Source organism: Pristiophorus japonicus, chromosome 18 (genome assembly GCF_044704955.1).
Source record: "Pristiophorus japonicus isolate sPriJap1 chromosome 18, sPriJap1.hap1, whole genome shotgun sequence".
NCBI classification, from domain to species: domain Eukaryota; kingdom Metazoa; phylum Chordata; class Chondrichthyes; family Pristiophoridae; genus Pristiophorus; species Pristiophorus japonicus.
Genome location: NC_091994.1, coordinates 81241306 through 81262009, shown reverse-complemented (window position 1 = coordinate 81262009; position 20704 = coordinate 81241306). Strand labels below are relative to the sequence as shown.

The 20704-nt window shown below is 44.0% G+C and overlaps 2 protein-coding genes across 7 annotated transcripts in view; both read right to left on the bottom strand.

The window, feature by feature from the left end:
* LOC139228791 (claudin-16-like) overlaps positions 1 to 13069 on the bottom strand; it is a 31463-nt gene extending 18394 nt beyond the window's left edge. For 3 of the 4 annotated variants that reach the window (XM_070860162.1, XM_070860164.1, XM_070860163.1), the window contains exon 1: positions 13000 to 13038. Coding sequence is in view for 1 of the 4 variants with exons in the window: in XM_070860165.1 (XP_070716266.1) it covers positions 13000 to 13002 (3 nt within the window). In the remaining 3 variants the exon portion in view is untranslated. Of the gene's footprint in view, positions 1 to 12999 lie in introns of all 4 variants that reach the window. The other variant, XM_070860165.1, reaches the window with a different exon arrangement.
* Positions 6456 to 20704, bottom strand: part of LOC139228792 (CTD nuclear envelope phosphatase 1-like) — a 48232-nt gene continuing 33983 nt past the window's right edge. For 2 of the 3 annotated variants that reach the window (XM_070860166.1, XM_070860168.1), the window contains exons 6-7: positions 18691 to 18802; positions 6456 to 14822 (exon numbers count right to left, since the gene is read on the bottom strand). In XM_070860166.1, coding sequence (XP_070716267.1) covers positions 14644 to 14822; positions 18691 to 18802 — 291 coding nt within the window. In that variant the 3' untranslated portion in view covers positions 6456 to 14643. Of the gene's footprint in view, positions 14823 to 15773; positions 15859 to 18690; positions 18803 to 20704 lie in introns of all 3 variants that reach the window. The other variant, XM_070860167.1, reaches the window with a different exon arrangement.

Here is a 20704-nt window from a genome sequence, read left to right as displayed (position 1 = left end):
TAGCGATTGTATTCTCCGAAGACTGCATTGTGGCGGTGTAGGTGCGGTGGTGCGATGTTTGCAAGCACTGGCAGGCAAGGTGTTGGTGTCGATAAAAATGTACCAGTGATAATTCTCATAGTAGAATTCAGCTGGGCATTAACAGATTTGACATGCGGACTTGATAGCTATGCCTGAGAGCAGTACTCCGCTGTAGAGTACACCAGGATGAGTGCTGCCGTATGGAGGGTTTGAGCGTCTGCCCCGCCATGTGGATCCGGCGAGTTTCTGGATCAAGTTGACCCTACTCTTTAGTTTCTTCCCAAGGTTCTGGAGATGTTGTCTATATGACAGGGTGCAATCAAGCGTGACTCCTAAACAGGAGGGTTTTTTTGGCATGGTTTATCGCTGTGCCACAACAGGAGACTTTGAAAGCTTGATTTGCTTGATGGGCATTGAGGTAGAATATCGAGGTGACGGTCTTTTGCAGGTTTGGCCAGAGTCAGCATCAGCAGAAGCGGACCCAATGCTTTTAGTTCATTAGTTTTATCAGTATGCAAAATTCTTCTCTATTGTTCCAGATTTTTACACACTAATCAGAACCTTCCCTTGTGAACTGGACCAGCTACTTATAACTTTTGCATGTGTATTCCATCAATCTCTCCATAGCTGAGATAAACCAAACTGGGTGAGATAAAGCTTGGTTCTAATCGTTAAGCTGCTTTATTCCACAGCCAGATGAAATGTACAAAACAGGTATAATCACTTAGTTTAAATCAGTGCAACTTAAATTCACGTAATGATATAAAATGAAGAACATGCCCAGTGTCTCACAGCAGTGGTTGTTTCATTTGGCAACAGAATTCCTAAACAAGAAGCTTCTATCTTCCAGCATTTCAAACCTCTTTACCTCATAATTTGAGAATTAAAAAGCTGGTAAAAGTGAACAGGAAGCTTTCAGAATATCATAAAATCCCAAATTGTTTCACTAATATCCTTTATAACCACCAGCACCAACAGATGGCAGAGAGAGGCAGCTACAAGTCAAACAAAGGGTAAAACTCAAAGTGACATCATAGTCAGCACAGAGACCAGAACAGTGCTACCTGAGGAATTAGATCCAAGTGCTTCATTTATAATTTATCTCAAGTATTGAGAATAACATACCTTAGGTAAACAAACATACCTAAATATTGCATATACATAACTATTTAATAAATAACCAACAAAAGGGCAGGCCCTACTAAATTTAGTAATGAGTAATGAGCCAGATGTAGTTAATAATACAACAGGAAGGGAACATTTATCTAACCGTGACCATAACATGATCGAATTCAATGGTAGTTTTAAAAGGAGGAATGCAACACCGTTACTAAGATTCTAGATTTTGGTAAGGCTAACTTTAACGGGATGAGACAGAGATGGACGACAGCAAACTGTCAAAACCATTATCGGGTAAAATTACTGTTGAACAGTGGGAGGTGTTCAAAAAATAATTTTGCTTAATACAGGACCAAAATATACCCCTAAAAGGCAAGAACTCTACTTACCAAATAATGGTCGCCAAAAGAGGTGAGACACAACATAAAACTAAAGCAACGAGCATACAAAAATGCAAAGAATAGTGTCGATCCAGGGACTGGGAGAGATATAAAGAACGGCAAAGGAAGACCAAAAAGATAGTTAAAGCTGCAGAAAGGAATACAAAAAAAACTTGAGGATCAAGATTAACACCAAATGTTTTTACAATTATGTTAGAAGAAAAAGGGTAGCCAAGGGTAAGGTGGGCCCTTTAAAACAGATGCAGGTAATGTTGCAAATAAAAATAAGAAAATGGCACACTGGTTGAGTCATCATGGGCAGTCCCTCAAAATCGAGACGACTTGCTTCCACTCTAAAAGGGAGTTCTCAGGTGGCTGAACAGTCCAATATGGGAATTACAGTCTCCATCACAGGTGGGACAGTGGTTGAGGGTAAGGGAGGGTGGGACAGGTTTGCCGCCGCTCTTTCTGCTGCCTGCGCTTGGTTTCTGCATGCTCTCGGCGATGAGACTCGAGGTGCTCAGCACCCTTCCGGATGCACTTCCTCCACTTTGGGCAGTCTTTGGCCAGGGACTCCCAGGTGTCAGTGGGGATGTTGCACTTTATCAAGTTTAGCACTGGTTGAGTAAGTGCTTTGTGACAGTATTCACAGTAGAGGAAGAGGATAATCTACCTGAAGTTCCAAGGAAACCAATAATGAATTAAGGACTGGATCGCACTAAAGTTAAAGTAAGCAACAAAACTGTATTAGAAAAAATAATGGCACTAAAGATTGACAAACCCCCAGAACCTGATGGTTTCCACCCGAGGGTTTTAAAGGAAGGAGTTGAGGAAATTGCAGATACCGAGCCAAGATCTCTCAAAGCTCCCTCGATTCAAGAACTGTCCCTTTAGATTGGAAAATTGCAAATGTAAAACTCCATTATTTAAGAAAGGCGAAAAAGAAACCAGGACATTATAGACCCGTTAGTCTAACATCTGTTGTGGGGAAGTTATTGGAATCTAAAATTAAAGACAATGTGGCTGAGCACGTAGAGACATTTGAGCTGATTAGAGAGAGCCAACATGGATTGGTAAAGGATAGGTCATGTCTAATGAATCTAGTTGAATCTTTTGAGGAAGTAACTAAATTAGCAGACAGGGGAATGTCTATGGCTGTACTTTATATGGACTTCCAAAAAGCATTCAACAAGGTTCCACATAGGAGACTGTTAGCTCAAATTAAAGCTCATAGAATTGAAAGCAAATGATTGACCTGGTTAGGAGATTGTTTAGGCAGTAGAAGAGAGAGAGAAAGGATAAAGGGTATGTATTCGAATTGGAAGGAAGTGACTAGTGGTGACCCACAAGAATCTGTACTGGGGTCTCAATGATTCACTATATTTATGACTTAGATAACAACAACTTGTATTTATATAGCACCTTTAACATAGTGAAATGTCCCAAGTCACCTAGCAGGAGTGTTATGAGATAAAGAATTGACACCGAGCTGCATAAGTAGAAATTAGCGCAGGTGACCAAAAACTTGGTCAAAGAGGTAGGTTTTAAACAGCGTCTTGAAGGAGGAGAGAGAGAGGTAGAGAGGCAGAGAGGTTTAGGGAGGGAGTTCCAGAGCTTAGGGCCCAGGCAGAAGGCATGGCCAGCAATGGTTGAACGCTTACAATCAGGGATGCTCAAGAACATAACGTAATAGAGAGCCATATATTCAAGTTTGCCGATGACACAAAGATAGGTGGCAAAGTGAGGAATGGAGACGGAGCATAACATTACAAAGAGACATTGATAAAGTGAGTGGGCAAAACTCTGGCAGATGGCTTTCAACACAAGCAAAAGGGAGGTCATCCATTTTAGACCAAAAAGGGATCGATCTGCAGTTTTAAAATGGTGAAAAGCTAGGAACAGTGGAGATCCAAAAATATAGGAGTCCATGTACACAGATCACTAAAATGTAGTATTCAGGTGTAAAATATAATCAAAAAGCCCAATGGAATATTAGCCTTTATATCTAGTGGGCTAGAATATAAAAAAGGGAGGAAGTTTTGCTACAGCTATACACAGCCCTAGTTAAACAACATCTGGGAGTAGTGTGTACAGTTCTAGGTGCCACACATGGGAAAGAATGTATTGGCCTTGAAGGAGTGCAACATAGATACACTAGAATGTTACCAGGGCTCCAAAGGTTAGGTTATGAGAGATTACATAAACTAGGCCTGTATTCCCTGCAATATAGAAGATTAAGGGGTGATTTGATCGCTGTTTTTAGGATTTTGAAAAGATTTGAGTGGGTAGATCGAGAGAAATGTTACCCTCTGGTGGGTGAGTCTAGGATCAGAGGACATAAGCTTCAAATCAGAGAGAGGCCATTCAGGAGAGAAGTTAGGAAACACTTCTTCACACAAAGGGTGGTAGAAATGTGGGACTCTCTCCCACAAAAAGCAGTAGCTGCTGGGAGCTCAATTAATCATTTTAAATCTGTGACTGATAGATTTTTGCTAGCCAAGGGTATAAAGGCAGGTAGATGAGAGTGATAATCAGCCATGATACAGGCTCGAAGGGCTGAATGATCTACTCCTGTTCCTATGTTCCCAGGTTTAGGGAAGGAAATCTGTGGTCCTTACCCAGCCTGGTCAATGTGAGCCCAATCCCACTCCAATGTGGTTGACTCATAACTGCCCTCTGAAGTGGCTTAGAATTCCACTCAGTTGTATCAAAGCGCTGTGGTTCAGGAAGGCCCAGCACCACCTTCTCAGGGCAACTAGGGATGGACAATAAATGCTGGCCTTTCCAGCAACGTCCACATTCCGAGAATGAATAGCAGTTAAGCAAAGACCCTCTCAGCATTTTCTTAGCAAGACTGCTCTTGCTGATTCAAAGGCTTCCTTAAACAGGTTAGGTCATTTTGGTATTGGGGCTGAAATTTAGCCTCCCAAAAATGCCTCTTGGTGTTCCTATGCTTTTCTAGGTAGTAGATGTCAGGTGTTTGGGAGGTGTTGTCGAAGAAGCCTTGGGGAGTTGCTGCAGTGAATCTTGTAAAAATAGTACACAATACAGTCATGGTGCACCAGTGGGGAAAAGAGTAAATGCTTACGGTGATGGATGGGCTGCCAATCAAGTGGGCTGCTTTGTCTTGGATGGTTGAGCTTAATCGTTGCACCCATCCAGGCAAGCAGAGTATTCCCTCACACTCCTTATCTGAGCCTTGTGGAAAGGCTTTGGGGAGTGACTGGGTGAGCCACTCACCACAGAATACCCAGCCTCTGACCTGCTCTAGTAGCCATGACAGTTATGTGGTTGGTCCAGTTCAGTTTCTGGTCAATGGCAACCCCAGTGTGTTGAAGATGGGGGAATTTGGCAATGATAATGCCATTGAATAATAAAGGATCGTGGTTAGATTCTCTTGTTGAAGATGGTCATTGCCTGGTGTGAAGATTACTTGCCCTTCAGCAGCCTAAACCTGGATGTGGTTGATCAGTCATTTGTGTGACCGTGTTATGTACAAAAGACTAACATTTGCCTTACGCAACAGTGGTGCTAGTACTTGAATAAATAATTTATGATTGTAGAGCACACTGGGTTGCCCTGAAAGACTTGCATTTATATAGCACCTTTCCCAACCACTGGACATCTCAAAGCACTTTACAGCCTTAGGAGTGTAGTCAGTGTGGGAAACACGGCAGCCAAATGTGATAATGATCAGATAATCAGTTTTAGTGGTGATGTTGATTGAGGGATAAATATTGGCCACGACACCAGGGATAATGTCCCTGCTCCTCTTCAAAATAGTGCCATAGGATCTTTTATGTCCACTTGAGAGAGCAGACGGTCCTCGGTTTAACATCTCATCCAAAAGACAGCACCTCCGACAGTGCATCACTCCCTCAGCACTGTACTATATAAATGCAAGTGCTTGGCGACCAAATTGGACAGTTGCTCTAGTGCTGAGATTGTAAAGGTGGATTCTTTTCTAATCCAGCATTGCAACTGATGAAACTCAGTTTGGGTTAGAAATTAAAATGGCAGCTAAGACTAAGATTTTTCAGTATTCAGTGGGATATAGAAGAGTCCATCACTAGATGTACTTGAAGTTTCAACCAATATAGCTGGCTTTCATTGAGGTCGACAGGAACTGCTGTGATTAGAGAAAGCACAAGAGATTCCAAGGTAATAAGCTGCATCAGTGTACTTTGCCTGGCTCAAGCTTCCAGAGTCCTGCACAATTGCAGATTATATTAAAAGATGAAAAATAATCTTTTACACACCTTTGTACCTTTGACATGCACCTCAACCTAAAGAGAATGATTCTCTTCTACACAAACTGTTCAACTTTGGAAAAGTTTACTTGCAGCATGCCAAGATTAAGCTCTTGCCAAATGCTCCTTGGGAATCTCTCATCTAGGTCTTCCATGTACAGTAGGCAGTCACTAAATTAAAATCAGCTGAAAGTTTAAGAATAACAGGAGTGTTTGGCTCTCAATTAAAATTATTCAGTTTAATCACCAACCACAACTTGGGTTCCTGTTCACACCAGTATTGAAGTCGTAACATTGCTCAAGATTCATTGATCATTCCTTCTCTAGGGTGGAAAAGCCAACAAGATTATCCATAGCTTTTGCTTCCTATCCCAAGTGCTGACGCCTGCCGGGTATGGTGGCAGTGATGGATGGGCTTCATTGCCTTGGCCAATGGAACACAAGACACCTGTCGAGTTGAAAATTGATCAATGGCAGAGGGCAGCATAACCACACCCAACATTCACATGCAATACCGCTGAATTGATGGCAATCACAAGCATGGGTCCTGACGATTTTCCCTTCCCTTGGTGGTTATCTCAGCAGAACCCAGGAATCATACCCGGAACCTTCCCAGGAACTAAGGCTCAGTCCCACACTCGGCTGCACATTAACCAATCAAATCAAACCACGCTGCAGGCCAATCAATGATGGGAAAAAGTCATTTATTTCTTTTTTTAGTTTATTCTTCTCCAGAAGATCCAAGTAAGTTTGGGTTTTGACATTTGCAAATAAATTTCAAAATACATCATTTAAAAAACACACTGCCTCACCCTTTCATCAAGTAATAACAAGATCATTAATATCCAGCCAATGACCTTTAATAGCTACCAGCATGATTAGGTAATTTTTAAACATACAAAAATATTTCACACTGATCTCTGCATGTAAAGTGATAAAAAAACTTCTCCAACTTCAAGTCTATCTCAATATAAACAGAATGGAACTACAGGGGAACTTCTCCACACATGAATCAAGAGGACTTCAGACCACAATTGAGGCTTTGGCATGTGTGAATTTATCCATTATTGTCATTAGGGTTGATATTGGTAGTGATACCCTATAGGAAAAAGTGCATGTAAGCTGATACACCCACTGCTGTAAACACCAGTGACAGACTTGCAACTTGTTGCTCTGGTCTATCAGCAAGATTGTCAAATTTGAACATAGATTTGTGCTGTGTTGTCCTGCCAAATTATAATGGGACTGAGAATTCCCAACTCATTTCACCCAGTTGTCTTCCATCTACTGGGATGTGGCAATTCTGCAACACAGATTAAACTTCCTACAGAAGCAAAACATTTCTGATACGATAGTTTACAACTTGCACTTTTATAGCACCGTTTATCATAAAACATCCCAAACCTCTTCAAATGGCAAAGAAAAACTGGACACCAAATGCAGTGGTGGGGAAAGGGTTAGGGATCAGAGGTAGGCTTTAAGGAAGCTAGAGGGGTGTCAGAGCAGAGGGTCTTCGGAAGAACATTTCAATGTTGGGCAGAGACAGCTGAAGGATCTGATGGTAAGGGTGGAATAGAGAGGGCGATGCAAAGAAACCCAGTCGGAAGAACATGCAACAATATCGGGTTGAAGGAGTAGGGAGGAACGAGGCCACACAGAGACTCGAACATTGGGGGAGTGGGGAAGCAATGAAAATTTACAGACAGCGTTATGGAAGGCAGGATATGAGTGGCAAAATTTTGGACAAGTTGTGATGGGCAGAACTCGAGGGTCAACTTCTACTCATTTTCCAGTGTTTTCAACAGAAGCAAGTTCATTATAACTCGCTATAGAGGCAAAAAGGAAATCTGAAATAAAAGCAGCAAAATGTGGAATTTCACAGGTCAACCAGCATTGGGCCCAGGCAAATATTCTGGGCGAGACCCTTCATCAAAACCCATCAGTTCTGATAAGCGCCCCACCTAAAACCTCAACCACTTTCATTTTCAAAGGCCAACATTTTCGGTTTTGGTTTCTTCGATACGTTGTCAGCATCCAGTTCTAGCCAATTTTAGAGCAAAACCAGTTGTCAACAGATGACAGTAAGAAAATCAAATCAGCACAGCCAATTAGAGACCTGTTACAGCATGAAGTACAGCTGTTCCCGGCCAGGTGGCACATGAACATCCAATGAGGAGGCTTGTATTGAAATGTGGGATCTTCCAGACATCTGGTTTAGAATTAATCCAATAGATGGGCTATTTCATATCGGTGCAAAAGAAACTTTGATATTTAATTAACGGGCGAGCATTGTATTCATTATTCGACACTGCGTTGGTTTGCTGGTTCATCCCCATTGGTCAATGGGAAACCATACACCATAACACAGGACAAGAGCGCAGGATTCCTTGGGTTGAGATTTTAGAACAGATCATGACTTCAAATTAAGGCAGGAGGATAGAACTTCAGGACAAAGATAGAGTGCCAAAAGATTAAGTTAGGAAGAGCTTCTTTATTCAAAAGGGGTAAGCATTTGGCCTTGCTCTCTGGGCAGGGTCTTTAAGAGCACACTGTAGCTGGATGCTACGATGGGGCGAGGGAGGATAGCCTTCAATGCCTGTCCATTTTTCATAGATTTAAAACTATGTTACTGAAACATGACAGAGTACTAAAATAAATGTCCAACTTTAAGTCAGACTTTGAAAATAGAAACAATTTAATCACATTCACAACTTTATTCCCCAAGCACCTGTAAAAGAAAAACTGCAATCCCAATAAACACAAATTGGGTCAGTGGAAACTACAGGACCACCAGTTTAGACCAACATTATGTTATTAAATTGGATTACTTTTTAAAAAATGTTTTAAATACAGGTGTTTTGGGGAACACCTTTCATGAGTCCATCCATTTTCCTCCCCCCAAGAAAACCATGAACCAGTGCCTTTAATGGTAGCCTATTTTGGATTAGCTAGCCAGTACCAGTAGGGGAATACTGGGCCCACAGATCAAAACATTGACAGCTAAGTTTTCTCCCACCCGCTTCCTTTTGGTGCCAACTCATATTGGGGCTAGGTTTACGGGTGCCAGCAACCAACTTGTACCTGAGCCAAGTGTTGGAGGAGCAACATTACCAAACTGCAATCCTGTTCTCAAACAACATCCACACATATGCACTTTCCCCCGAATGGTCACTGGTAATGATCAGGATCCCGACTTCTCTCTTTCCACGACCAGGGTTGTTCAGGCTAATCAAAGCACCCTTGGCTAAGATCAGTTAACAGGAGAAACAACAATTTATTTTGTATAGTGCCGTTAATGTAGTAAAACATCCCAAGGAGCAGACTAAAGACCTTCCTAGTCTGTACAAGTACCACCACAGGCAATGTACTTGCCTACTAAAATCATCCAGGGGAATATTACCCAGAATGCCACAGACCAGGAAGGTCACAGAGAATCCAGGTCGAGTTTAAATGAAGTCTTAACTTGCAACAAAACTTGCTTAAAACATTTCACTGGATCTTTTTGAAGATTACTCGTTCCTCATCATACCCACACCAAAGCAGGCTCACTTCACAGAAGAACCCACTGACCAGCTACAGAGATCCAATTACACAAAGGAACAAAGATTAAGGAAAGACTTCTATATTTAATGAATTACAGGGAAGCAAGTGAAGCTTTTTTTTTTAAATATACGATGGAATCCGTTATGCAACTGATTTGGGCAGGTTCTCCCAACGGTCACTGTATTAGAAGCTGGGGAAGTCCAGAACCAGGGGTCACAGTCTAAGGATAAGGATAAGGATAAGGATAAGGACAGAGATGAGAAGAAACTTCTTCATTCATAATTGTTAACCTGTGGAATTCTCTACCGCAGAAAGTTGTTGAGGCCAGTTTGTTAGATATATTCAAAAATCTAAAGGGATCTTACGGCTAAAAATCTTACGGCTAAAGGGATCAAGGGGTATGGAGAGAAAGCAGGAAAGGGGTACTGAGGTTAAATGATCAGCCATGATCTTATTGAATGGTGGTGCAGGCTTGAAGGGCCAAATGGCCTACTCCTGCACCTATTTTCTATGTTTCTAAGATGGTTTTGGGCCACCTTCCGACACGGCTTTGGACTACTGGGGTACAGTGTTGTTGAATGGTGAAGCAGTGCTCAATAGAAAATCAAAACAGCTCTCTGGTAAACTGTGCAAGATCCCAGAACTGTCCTGACTATATAGGTCAGAGTTACATCTGCACTCTACTGGAATGTAAATTATAAATACTCAAATACAGAAGGGGATGAGAATTTTCAGCCATTTCAACAAATTCATAAATCAGTATTGCTCAAACTGGTCCAGTAACACGCAGTTAACGCTCACTGGCATGATAAACTACTGAGCTATGATAAGCTACTGAGCACACACTGCTCAGAATGTCGGCTTTGGGCCAAGAACATTGATAGGAGCACATCATGCAGGACAGGCTGAGCAATACACCAAAGCTTTCACCGGTTCAAAATGCCAATCAGTACTCTTCGACTGTTCAACAAGAATCCAGCATAAAAATGATCAGTATAACCAATTCATACTGATCAATGCAACTGATTGAACATAGTTAACAACTGGGTTCTGAACAGTGTCATTTCAGCATTATACTCAGACAAGCAGGTAACCTCCAAAAGCAGATTCCTCTTTGTTTTACATAGAATCCTCCTGTTTAAGGCTGTGTGGTACAAACTAATAAAACACTTCTCCAAGATGTAGGGATCGCTTTTAACTCCCGGGCAAGAATGCAGTAACACATGCCCGTCCAGGAGCCGCAGCAGGCAGACCAGACCTGGCCACTTGTAACAGCCAGGCCTCATTAGCATTTCGCTTGCCAACCAAAACAGCCACAGAGTTGGTGGGCAGTGGGAGCCCAGCAGTTAGTCAGGTAATGAGGGGTTGCTGCAAGGAGGAGGAGAAGGAGGAGAAGGAGAAGGAGAAGGAGAAGGAGGAGAAGGAGGAGAAGAAGGAGAAGGAGGAGAAGAAGGAGAAGAAGGAGAAGAAGGAGAAGAAGGAGAAGAAGAAGAAGGAGGAGGAGAAGGAGGAGAAGGAGAAGGAGAAGGAGAAGGAGGAGAAGGAGGAGAAGGAGAAGGAGAAGGAGAAGGAGGAGAAGGAGGAGAAGGAGGAGAAGAAGGAGAAGGAGGAGAAGAAGAAGAAGGAGGAGAAGGAGGAGAAGGAGAAGAAGAAGAAGGAGGAGAAGGAGGAGAAGGAGAAGAAGGAGAAGGAGAAGAAGGAGGAGAAGGAGAAGAAGAAGAAGAAGAAGAAGGAGAAGGAGGAGAAGGAGGAGAAGGAGAAGGAGAAGGAGAAGGAGGAGAAGGAGAAGGAGGAGAAGGAGGAGAAGGAGAAGGAGAAGAAGAAGAAGAAGGAGAAGGAGGAGAAGGAGAAGGAGGAGAAGGAGAAGAAGGAGGAGAAGGAGGAGAAGGAGGAGAAGGAGAAGAAGGAGAAGAAGGAGAAGAAGAAGGAGGAGAAGGAGAAGGAGAAGAAGGAGAAGAAGAAGGAGAAGAAGGAGAAGGAAGAGAAGGAGGAAGAGGAAGAGAAGGAGGAGGAGGAAGAGAAGGAGGAGGAGGAAGAGAAGGAGGAGGAGGAAGAGAAGGAGGAGGAGGAGAAGGAGAGAGAAAAAAAACCAGTCCCTGGCCCACAATAAGTGGTGGTGCTCAGCAGAAGAATCGTGGCCCGAGGAGGGGGAATCTGCAGTAAGGGAGGCCTAAGGCATCACAGAATAGTACAGTATAGAAGGAGGCATTCGGCTGATCGAGTCTGCGCCGGCTCTTTCGAAGAGCAATCCAGTCAGTCCCACTCCCCCACTCTTTCCCCATATCCCTGCCATTTTTTCTTCAAGTATTTATCCAATTGGCTACTACTGAATCCGAATCCAATAACTTAAAATGTAACTTTCTTGGCTTATTCTGACCCTGGCTGCGGTTCCCTGCAGGTTTAGCAAATCGGAGCCCCAATGATGTCATCAGAGCCCAATCTGCTAATTTAAAGAGGACCCCACTGGCTTGGGTGTCCTTGATGCCTGTAATTTTAAATTGCAGTTGGTCAGATCAGGGCAGGATAGGGGTGGACAAGCCCCCCACTCCATTTTAAACTGGTATCTGCCAGGCCCCAGGGGTTAAAATTGAAGCTGCAAAGTGTGGACAATAACATAGCTCAAAGAACTTCTATTACAATGCACCTTTTTGTATACACTGCATTCTAGCAGAAAAACCAAGTGGCTGCCATTACACCCATTCCCTGAAAAATGTTTCACTTGATATCCTTTACCATATGTTAATTAAAATTCCAAACCTTTACTGGAAGATTGTATATACAGGAGATTTGGGAATCATAAATGCCACAGAAAACATTGTTGATTCCTTTTTGGGCAGGGGAAGGGGTGCAAAATTATTAAATTTAACCCCATTCTCTCATTGCACAAAATAAATCAGGTCAGTTATTAAATTAGCCAATATGATAGTTAAATACATACTTCAGGGCAGTCTCACTGTTGGCAGCAGGTGCTCTGAAGGGCTCTGGTAGACACCCCATGTATGATGGATGTGCAAAGACTTCAGGGAACCGTTTATGCAAGGTACTAACCTAAGGAAGGCTCAGATAACCATTACAAACCCAATCTCTGCTCCCGAGATTTGTGACATCTAGATGATGCAAATGACCCAAATCACTGAATTAAATTGCCCAATTCTTCTCTAGTCTGTATTGTACCAGTGCCACGTAAAACAAGTTAAATGTGCAACAGCCCAGAATAACACTCTCTCCCTGCAGTAAGGAAGTATCTCACCTTTACTGGAAATCGCAAGCTTCCAGCCTCAGGCAAAAACCCATATCCCATTCAGTCATGGCACATGAACTGCAGCACCAACTAATGACCGATGAAGGGTCGGACACCTTTAAACCAGCCTGTGCATAGCAGCAGTTCTATATTAATCATGTGATCTCAGCTCTTTATTGGGGTCAAACTACACAAATAGAACATAATGAATTGTTTGGCATCAGGAACAGCCTTTTGCTCGAACACCAAAATAGAATGGAGCATCTCCAGCACAGGACTGATGGGTTAAATGGCCACCTCCTGCACTGTAAATTCCATGCATCTGTAAAATATCCCAATTTAAAAATTAACAGATTGCAAAGGAAACATTAAACTGTTCAGCTGTTAAAGTGCCCTACAATTGACTCAAAGTCCTTTTTATTTCCTCGCTACATATATCTCTTACCATTTTCCTTCGTGATAAAAGTAACAAATGTTCTGACCAGATACTGCAAGAGTTCTCCAAGATCTTGGCACACAGCTGGACGAAACGTAAAGAAGGAAAGACTTGTATTTATATTGTGCTCTTTCACATCAGGATGTCCCAAAGTGCTCCCCATACAATACATTCCTTGGAAGCAGTTACTGTTCTGTAACTTAAAACATTTTTTTTATAACACCCCTGTGAAGCACCTTGGGATGTTTTTCTACGTTAAAGGCGATATACAAGTACAAGTTGTTGTAGGCAAATGCGGCAGCCATTTTGCACATTGCCAAGTCCCACAGACAGCAATGAGGTGAATGACTAGTTTAATGTTTTTGGCGCTGTTGGTTGGGAAAGGCTGTAAACCAGGAAATCAGGAGAACACGCTGCTCTTTAAATACCAGCATGGGCTCAAGCCCCAGAGTGGACTTTGACTTAGTGAGGGGGTGCTACCAACTACACCATTTCACACGCAGCAAAAAGCTTCACCATGTGATCCCAGCACAAGTCACTTGATGCCAGTTAGATGGTTGTTAACAAAGCTGTTCTTTCAGGAAACTGCTATTTAACATTAAAAGATTCCATCCCCGCTCACACTTGTGTGAGAGAGCCGAGAAAGTGTCAGCAGTCTATTCAACTGTGGACAATTAACAACCTCGCTTTCACCCATTACCTCTATCTATCTATCGAACAAACTTTTCAGTAGGAGTCACTTCACAGGAATCAAGAGCACAAACCACACTCATTTCCCCCCTCCTTAGACCAGAGGCACAAGGCTAATTGTCATGCTGCCACAGACCAGGAAATCCAACCAGTACTATGGCACATGGCTCCTTTACTGATTGAGCCAACAGGCAAAGAGGGAAAGAGAAGAGAAAGGAAAGTGGAAGAAAGAGATGGACAAATAAAATGCAAGGTAATTGGGGAAATCCTGGTGGAACTGAACAGGTTTTCAACTGAAATTACCAAAGTAGTTTAAAAAAATAATGATTTTAGGGGGCAAGATCGATGGTTAAAATTATAGTTGAGATGCGCCTCTTCAGGCCATAAATGAAGTCATGATACAAATCATCCATTATTGTACTAGAAATCAAGATTTTATTCTTCATTTGATATGCAATTATTAATACTGTTGTTTGATAAAAGTTGAATTGACAACTATTCACATTAGGGATGAGCTGTTAAAAAAAAAAATCTCGGCCCAAATAAAGCCTTGTTCTAGATTTGTGGTTTAGCACCATTGGCAGGCTCAGGCTTGGGATTGCTTTTCCTGGTCAAACTGCAGATTGAAAACTTGGCATCATGTAGAAGGACGGAGCAAATACAAAAATCACCCGTCTCCCTTTCAATGGGAGGCAGCCTGATCACCTTGTTACTTTTAGACTGATAAATTAAGTGTTTTTTTTTACATAATCAAACGTTAAAAGGCAGAACACACTTCAAAAAGGAAAACTCCAACTCAGACAACTGAGTGGAGTTTAACTCAAAAATACCATTTTATAAACAAAAGATATATTAAAATGAATTAGACGGTGCACCATTTCAGCACTGATTGGAACGTGTGTAAAATTCACACGTCTCGCTGTCCACGCTGAAGTAAACAGAGGTCTCGACTATCCACTGAGCTTATGTTACTTCATGCACACTCAGAACCCCTTTCCCTGGAGTGCAGCTTTTACAGTGTTCAAAGCACAGGAAGGCATGTACTGCCAACAAGGGTACATCAGAAAAACCTAATTCAATGTCACCATAGTCTATGTTGGTGGAGATTCCGACTGAGAACGGAGCGGACATCCGATGTAAACCTGGAGGGAGGGAAAAACAAACAATTTGGAGCACAACTTTTTTTTTTTTTAAACCTCTCCCACTATTTTCTACTCTTCTTCGGATGAGTCAGACTCTTGCGGGGACATGACTCCATAGATGTCAGCAGCCCTTTGGCTTTTCTCTCCATTTCAGGAGAGTGCCTGGATAATGAGGTCAGGTGGGCAATTTGACCATTGTGTAGGGGGGGGGGGGGGGGGGGGGGAGGAGAAGGGGGAAGAGAGAAGCTAAAGTCACAGCTGAACTGGATCGGCTCAACACCCTATGGTACAGCAAGAAATTTTACCAAAAACTAGAAGGATATGCAGATAGGGTTAGATGAATTAGGGTGGGCAAGAGTTTCGTGTGGAGCACAAACATGGAATTAAACAAAAGCAAAATACTGATGCTAGAAATTGAGAAATATAAAACACTCAGGAGGCCAGGCAGCATCTGTGAAGAAAGAGAGTTAACGTTTCCTGACCAGAGTATATCCAGCACTTTTTGCTTCTAGAACCAGCATAGATTTATTGGCGTGAATGGCCTGTTTCTGTGCTGTAAATTCTATGAGTTTCCCTCCCTAGCTACAATGGTGCGAAAAACAATTGCAGTACCATTGCAGCCATCCTGAGATCAGCTATTTTAGCCGAGACCAGCAACTGAACCCAGAGCCATTCTAATCAGCAGTGCTCAATACTGCATCATATGGTGCATGTACCCACTAAACCACTGGGGTGTAACGTTTTAATAGAACTCATGGAGAAAGCAAGAGGCAGGGACACACAGCCATGCTTTTAATTGGGAAGGGCGAGAATTCTTTGGGCCCATTTATGGCAAGCCACACAAATATATTCACATTTATTAAATAACCCTTAAAGTTAAAATCCATCAAACTTGCGCAGCATGAAAAATTCACAAACCATTCCATACTTAGCAATTTATAGTCAACCTACCTTAATGCATCAAGCATTGGTAAAAGGTTTAATAAAGCTGTATCCCCGGGATCACTGAACCAAGACTTGATAGGAATTGCATTATCTGTGTGGGGAGGGGCAAACACACAAGATTAACACAACTTTCCCAGTAAACGACAAGTAAAGGCCCAGCCTATGTCGCATGTATCCTGCCTGACATTATTCCAGACACCCTGCACTCTTCTGCTAGCTGACCTAAATGTACTCCTTTACAGCTATGACATCCAGTTCTACTCGCCTGTTGTTTTTTGAAATAAGCAGCCATTGTTCACATCAAGTTGGACGATGCGCTGTTTATAATGACAGAGGTCTCATACTATCCAATTCAAAAAAAGGTTATGTTCTGCTGCCAGGGTGCTTGCTGTTCAACACAAAAGCAAAATACTGCAGATGCTGGAATCTGAAATAACAGAAAATGCTGGAAATCTCAGTGGGTCAGGCAGCATCTGTGGAGAGACAAAGAGTTAACGTTTCGGGTCTGTGACCTTCGTCACAACTGCTGAATGTTCGAAAAGAACACATTCTGAAGAAGCACTGAAAAGGGGGAGGGGAAGAAAGAACAAAAAAGGTCTGTGATAGGGTGGAAGGCAGGAGAGATTAGAGACACAAAAGGGATGATGGGTCGAATTGAAATGGTAATGGCTGGAGTTAGAAAAAGGTTAGTCTAGATAGGGTGTGAATGGCAGAATAATGACCAGCTGCAATGGGAGACAAAGAAAAAAAGGCTTGGGGGAGGGGGAAGAAAAAGAGAGCCAAAGATGGGCAGAGGTTATGCTCTGAAATTGTTGAACTCTGTCGAGTCCAGAAGGCTGTAAAGTGCCTAAACGAAAGATGAGGCGCTGTTCTTCAGGCTTGTGTTGAGTTTCATTGGAACAGTGTAGGAGTCCGAGGACAGAGAGATCAGAGTGGGAGTGGAGAATTAAAGTGACAGGCGACAGGAAGCTCAGGGTCACACTTACAGACTGAACGGAGGTGTTCAGCAAAGTGGTCACCCAATCTACACTTGGTCTCCCCAATGTAGAGACCACCACATCATGAACAGCAAATACAGTATACTAAATAGAAGTACGTACAAGTAAAATCGCTGTTTCATCTGGAAGGAGTATTTGGGGCCCTGGACAGTGGGAAGGGAGGTGGTGTTGCATCTCCTGCACTTGCACAGGAAGGTGCCTTGGGAAGGGGAGGGGGTGCTGGAGGTGACTGCAGAATGGACCAGGGTGTCGCTGAGGGAGCGGTCCCTTCGGAATGCTGAGGGGGGAAGCGGGGGGGGGGGGGGGGGGGGGGAGATGCAATTGGTGGTGGGATAATGCCGGAGGTGGCGGAAATGGCAGAGGATGAACCGCTGAATGTGGAGGCTGGTGGGATGAAAGATGGAATTCTCTGCCCCAGAGAGCTGTGGAGGCGGCGTCATTGAATATATTTAAGGTGGAAATAGACAGATTTTTGAGCGATAAGGAAATAAAGGGTTATGGGGAGCAGGCAGGGAAGTGGAACTGAGTCCATTATCTTATTAAATGGCAGAGCAGGTTCGAGGGGGTCAAATGGCCTACTCCTGCTCCTATTTCTTGTGTTCTTGTGTGTGGACAAGGGGAACCCTGCAAAGTCGAATTGCTGCAAACAGGGATGAGGTCAATTAGAGGTTAATTGCAGTCAGTGAAGCAACTGATTGGCAGATGCTTGTAAATTTGGGGCTCCATCTCAAAAAAAAAAGCATGAAATGATCTTTAACCATTTAATCTATTATACACTTCAATAATAGGCTCCTTGACCAGCATCTCTTGCACACCCACCCTTAAACTTGGAATAATTCTCACTGCTCTTCGAAAGAAATGCTCTGCTAGGAAAAAAATGTTTACACCAGAGAACACGGAAAACCATAGTTGACACGCAGTAGGGAATCAATTAATGAGATATGCAAGTATCCAACTATGTCAAGGTGCTTCATATAATTCACATCAGGATTGGCAATCCGTCGACGTGAACACAATCTCTGTACATATTTTAACCCAAGCTATCAGTGAATTAGGAACAGGAATAGGCCATTCAGCCCCGCTGGCCTGCTCCGCCATTCAATTAGATCATGGCTGATCTGTACCTCAACTCGAGTCTCCCTCCATTGTTCCACATCAGCAAAAAACAATCAGTCCTGGAACGCTCCAATTCACCAGCATCCACAGCCTTTTGGTAAAGAGAGTTCCAAATGTCTACTACCGTGTGTGAACATGTGCTTCCTGATTACACTCCTGAATGCTATTCCCACCGGAGGAAATAGTTTCCCCTTTTCTATCCGATCAAATTAGTTTTAACATTTTAAACACCTTGATCTGATCACCCCTCAATCTACTATACTCAAGGGAATACAAGCCAAGTTTAAGCAACCTGTCTTCCAAGTATTATTGTGGAGTTTTACCAGGAAATAACAGTCAACGTGCATCAGAGTGTGGGTACTTTGACAGAGTTAAACCTGCTGCAGTTAGAGCAGATTACATAGCCTTCAAGAAATATACAAAGAGGGGGTGAAAAGACTACTTTTGTGTAATAAGAGTATATTCTCAGCGCTGCCACTAGACTCAGTGTAACAATCCTTAGCAGGAAAAGCTCTTTTAAAAAAAAAAGCAATTATTATTCAGCACGATTTATTTCACCTCCTGTGTTAAATTTCTTCAATCCAAGCTTACAACTACAGATTCTAATACACTGCTGGCTGATATGTCTAAAGCTTTAACAAATACAGAAATTTCACATGCCCATTGAATTTTACCAAATTCGTGGCAAAATTTTCTATTTGAAATATATCATTGCACTTCTGAAATCCTACTAATAACACAGTCACAGCAGGAACAGAAGAGAGTTAAAAACAACTTTAAAGAGAGTTGGAAAGCAACAATCATCTTACCTGGGTGCCCCCTGTATGCACTTGGCGAATTATCTAATATTACAATACTGGAGAGGTCACTGTGAATGGCTGCAAGGTCTTTCACATAGCTGCCCAATTCAAGTGTACAGTGCTGAGGAAAAAATATACACCAGTAAGGTACAAAGCTGCATTCAGCATAAACTAGAACAAAAGTACACACGATACAAGCCTACTATCCTTTTTTGGCAACTTTTCCACCCATTTTCTCTGCGCTGCTCATGAAGACATCGAGGGTCTCCACTGGCACCATTTGATACCTCATCCAAGTGACTATCATTCATATCTACATGTTGAGGGGGAGTAGCAGTTGACTATTCTATCACTGGGACAGCACAGAAACCTGAACTTGTCCCAACAGTTAAACAAGCACTTACAGCTTATGAATGGGCAAAAGAGGAGAGGTAAATTTTTCTCCCCTCTAACCCAGGGGGTGCTTCGGTCAATGGTGTTGCCCATACTGCCATCCCTACCGAGCTCAGCTAAATCAGCAAAGACCAGAATTCAAACCTGGCAATTTAATATGAAGGAAATGGGTAATTTCACCATGTGAATTCCATTATTCTCTGCGTCTTTACTGCCACATACTGGAATGCACCATGGAGACATCTCGCGCACAGTGAATTACTCAAATACACTGACTGCTCTGGAGGCAGATAATATCAGCAGCGGACCCATGGTGCCATTACCCAACATGGCACTGTCACAGTTGAGGTACAACCATGCAGACAGAGCTGAGAGGGTGGGTGGAACAATAGAAGATATTCCAGGACTTGGAAATAGATGAGAGTGGCCAGGGGGGCGGGGGGTTGAAATATCCCCTCCACAGCCAGTGGTGCTCCCTTTCCATCAGGGGGAGAAAGTCTAATGCAAAGAGGTGAGTAAGAAGCTTTCCTGACAACATTATGTTTATCCACTGTCTGGATCATGGTTGTGTTTTCAGCACAGCAGGAGCAAAAGCTGAACACATACTGTAACCTGACTTTTTTTTTTCAATGCATGGAACAAAATAAGAGTTAAGAAACTTTTTTTTAAATAAAAACAAAGAAAAGGCAGCTGATCCCCAGTTTATGGAAGAGACAGGGAGGGGGGGGGGGGGGGGGGGAAAGAGACAGAGAGGGGGGGGGGAGACAGAGAGGGGGGGGGAGACAGAGAGGGGGGGGGGAGACAGAGAGGGGGGGGGAGACAGAGAGGGGGGGGGGAGACAGAGAGGGGGGGGGGAGACAGAGAGGGGGGGGGGAGACAGAGAGGGGGGGGGAGACAGAGAGGGGGGGGGAGACAGAGAGGGGGGGGGAGACAGAGAGGGGGGGGGGAGACAGAGAGGGGGGGGGAGACAGAGAGGGGGGGGGGAGACAGAGAGGGGGGGGAGAGACAGAGAGGGGGGGAGAGACAGAGAGGGGGGGGGAGAGACAGAGAGGGGGGGGGAGACAGAGAGGGGGGGAGAGACAGAGAGGGGGGGGGGAGACAGAGAGGGGGGGGAGACAGAGAGGGGGGGGGAGACAGAGAGGGGGGGGAGACAGAGAGGGGGGGGGAGACAGAGAGGGGGGGGGAGACAGAGAGGGGGGGGGAGACAGAGAGGGGGGGGGAGACAGAGAGGGGGGGGGAGACAGAGAGGGGGGGGGAGACAGAGAGGGGGGGGGAGACAGAGAGGGGGGGGGAGACAGAGAGGGGGGGGGAGACAGAGAGGGGGGGGAGACAGAGAGGGGGGGGGAGACAGAGAGGGGGGGGGAGACAGAGAGGGGGGGGAGACAGAGAGGGGGGGGGAGACAGAGAGGGGGGGGGAGACAGAGAGGGGGGGGGAGACAGAGAGGGGGGGGGAGACAGAGAGGGGGGGGGAGACAGAGAGGGGGGGGAGACAGAGAGGGGGGGGAGACAGAGAGGGGGGGGGAGACAGAGAGGGGGGGGGAGACAGAGAGGGGGGGGGAGACAGAGAGGGGGGGGGAGACAGAGAGGGGGGGGAGACAGAGAGGGGGGGGAGACAGAGAGGGGGGGGGGA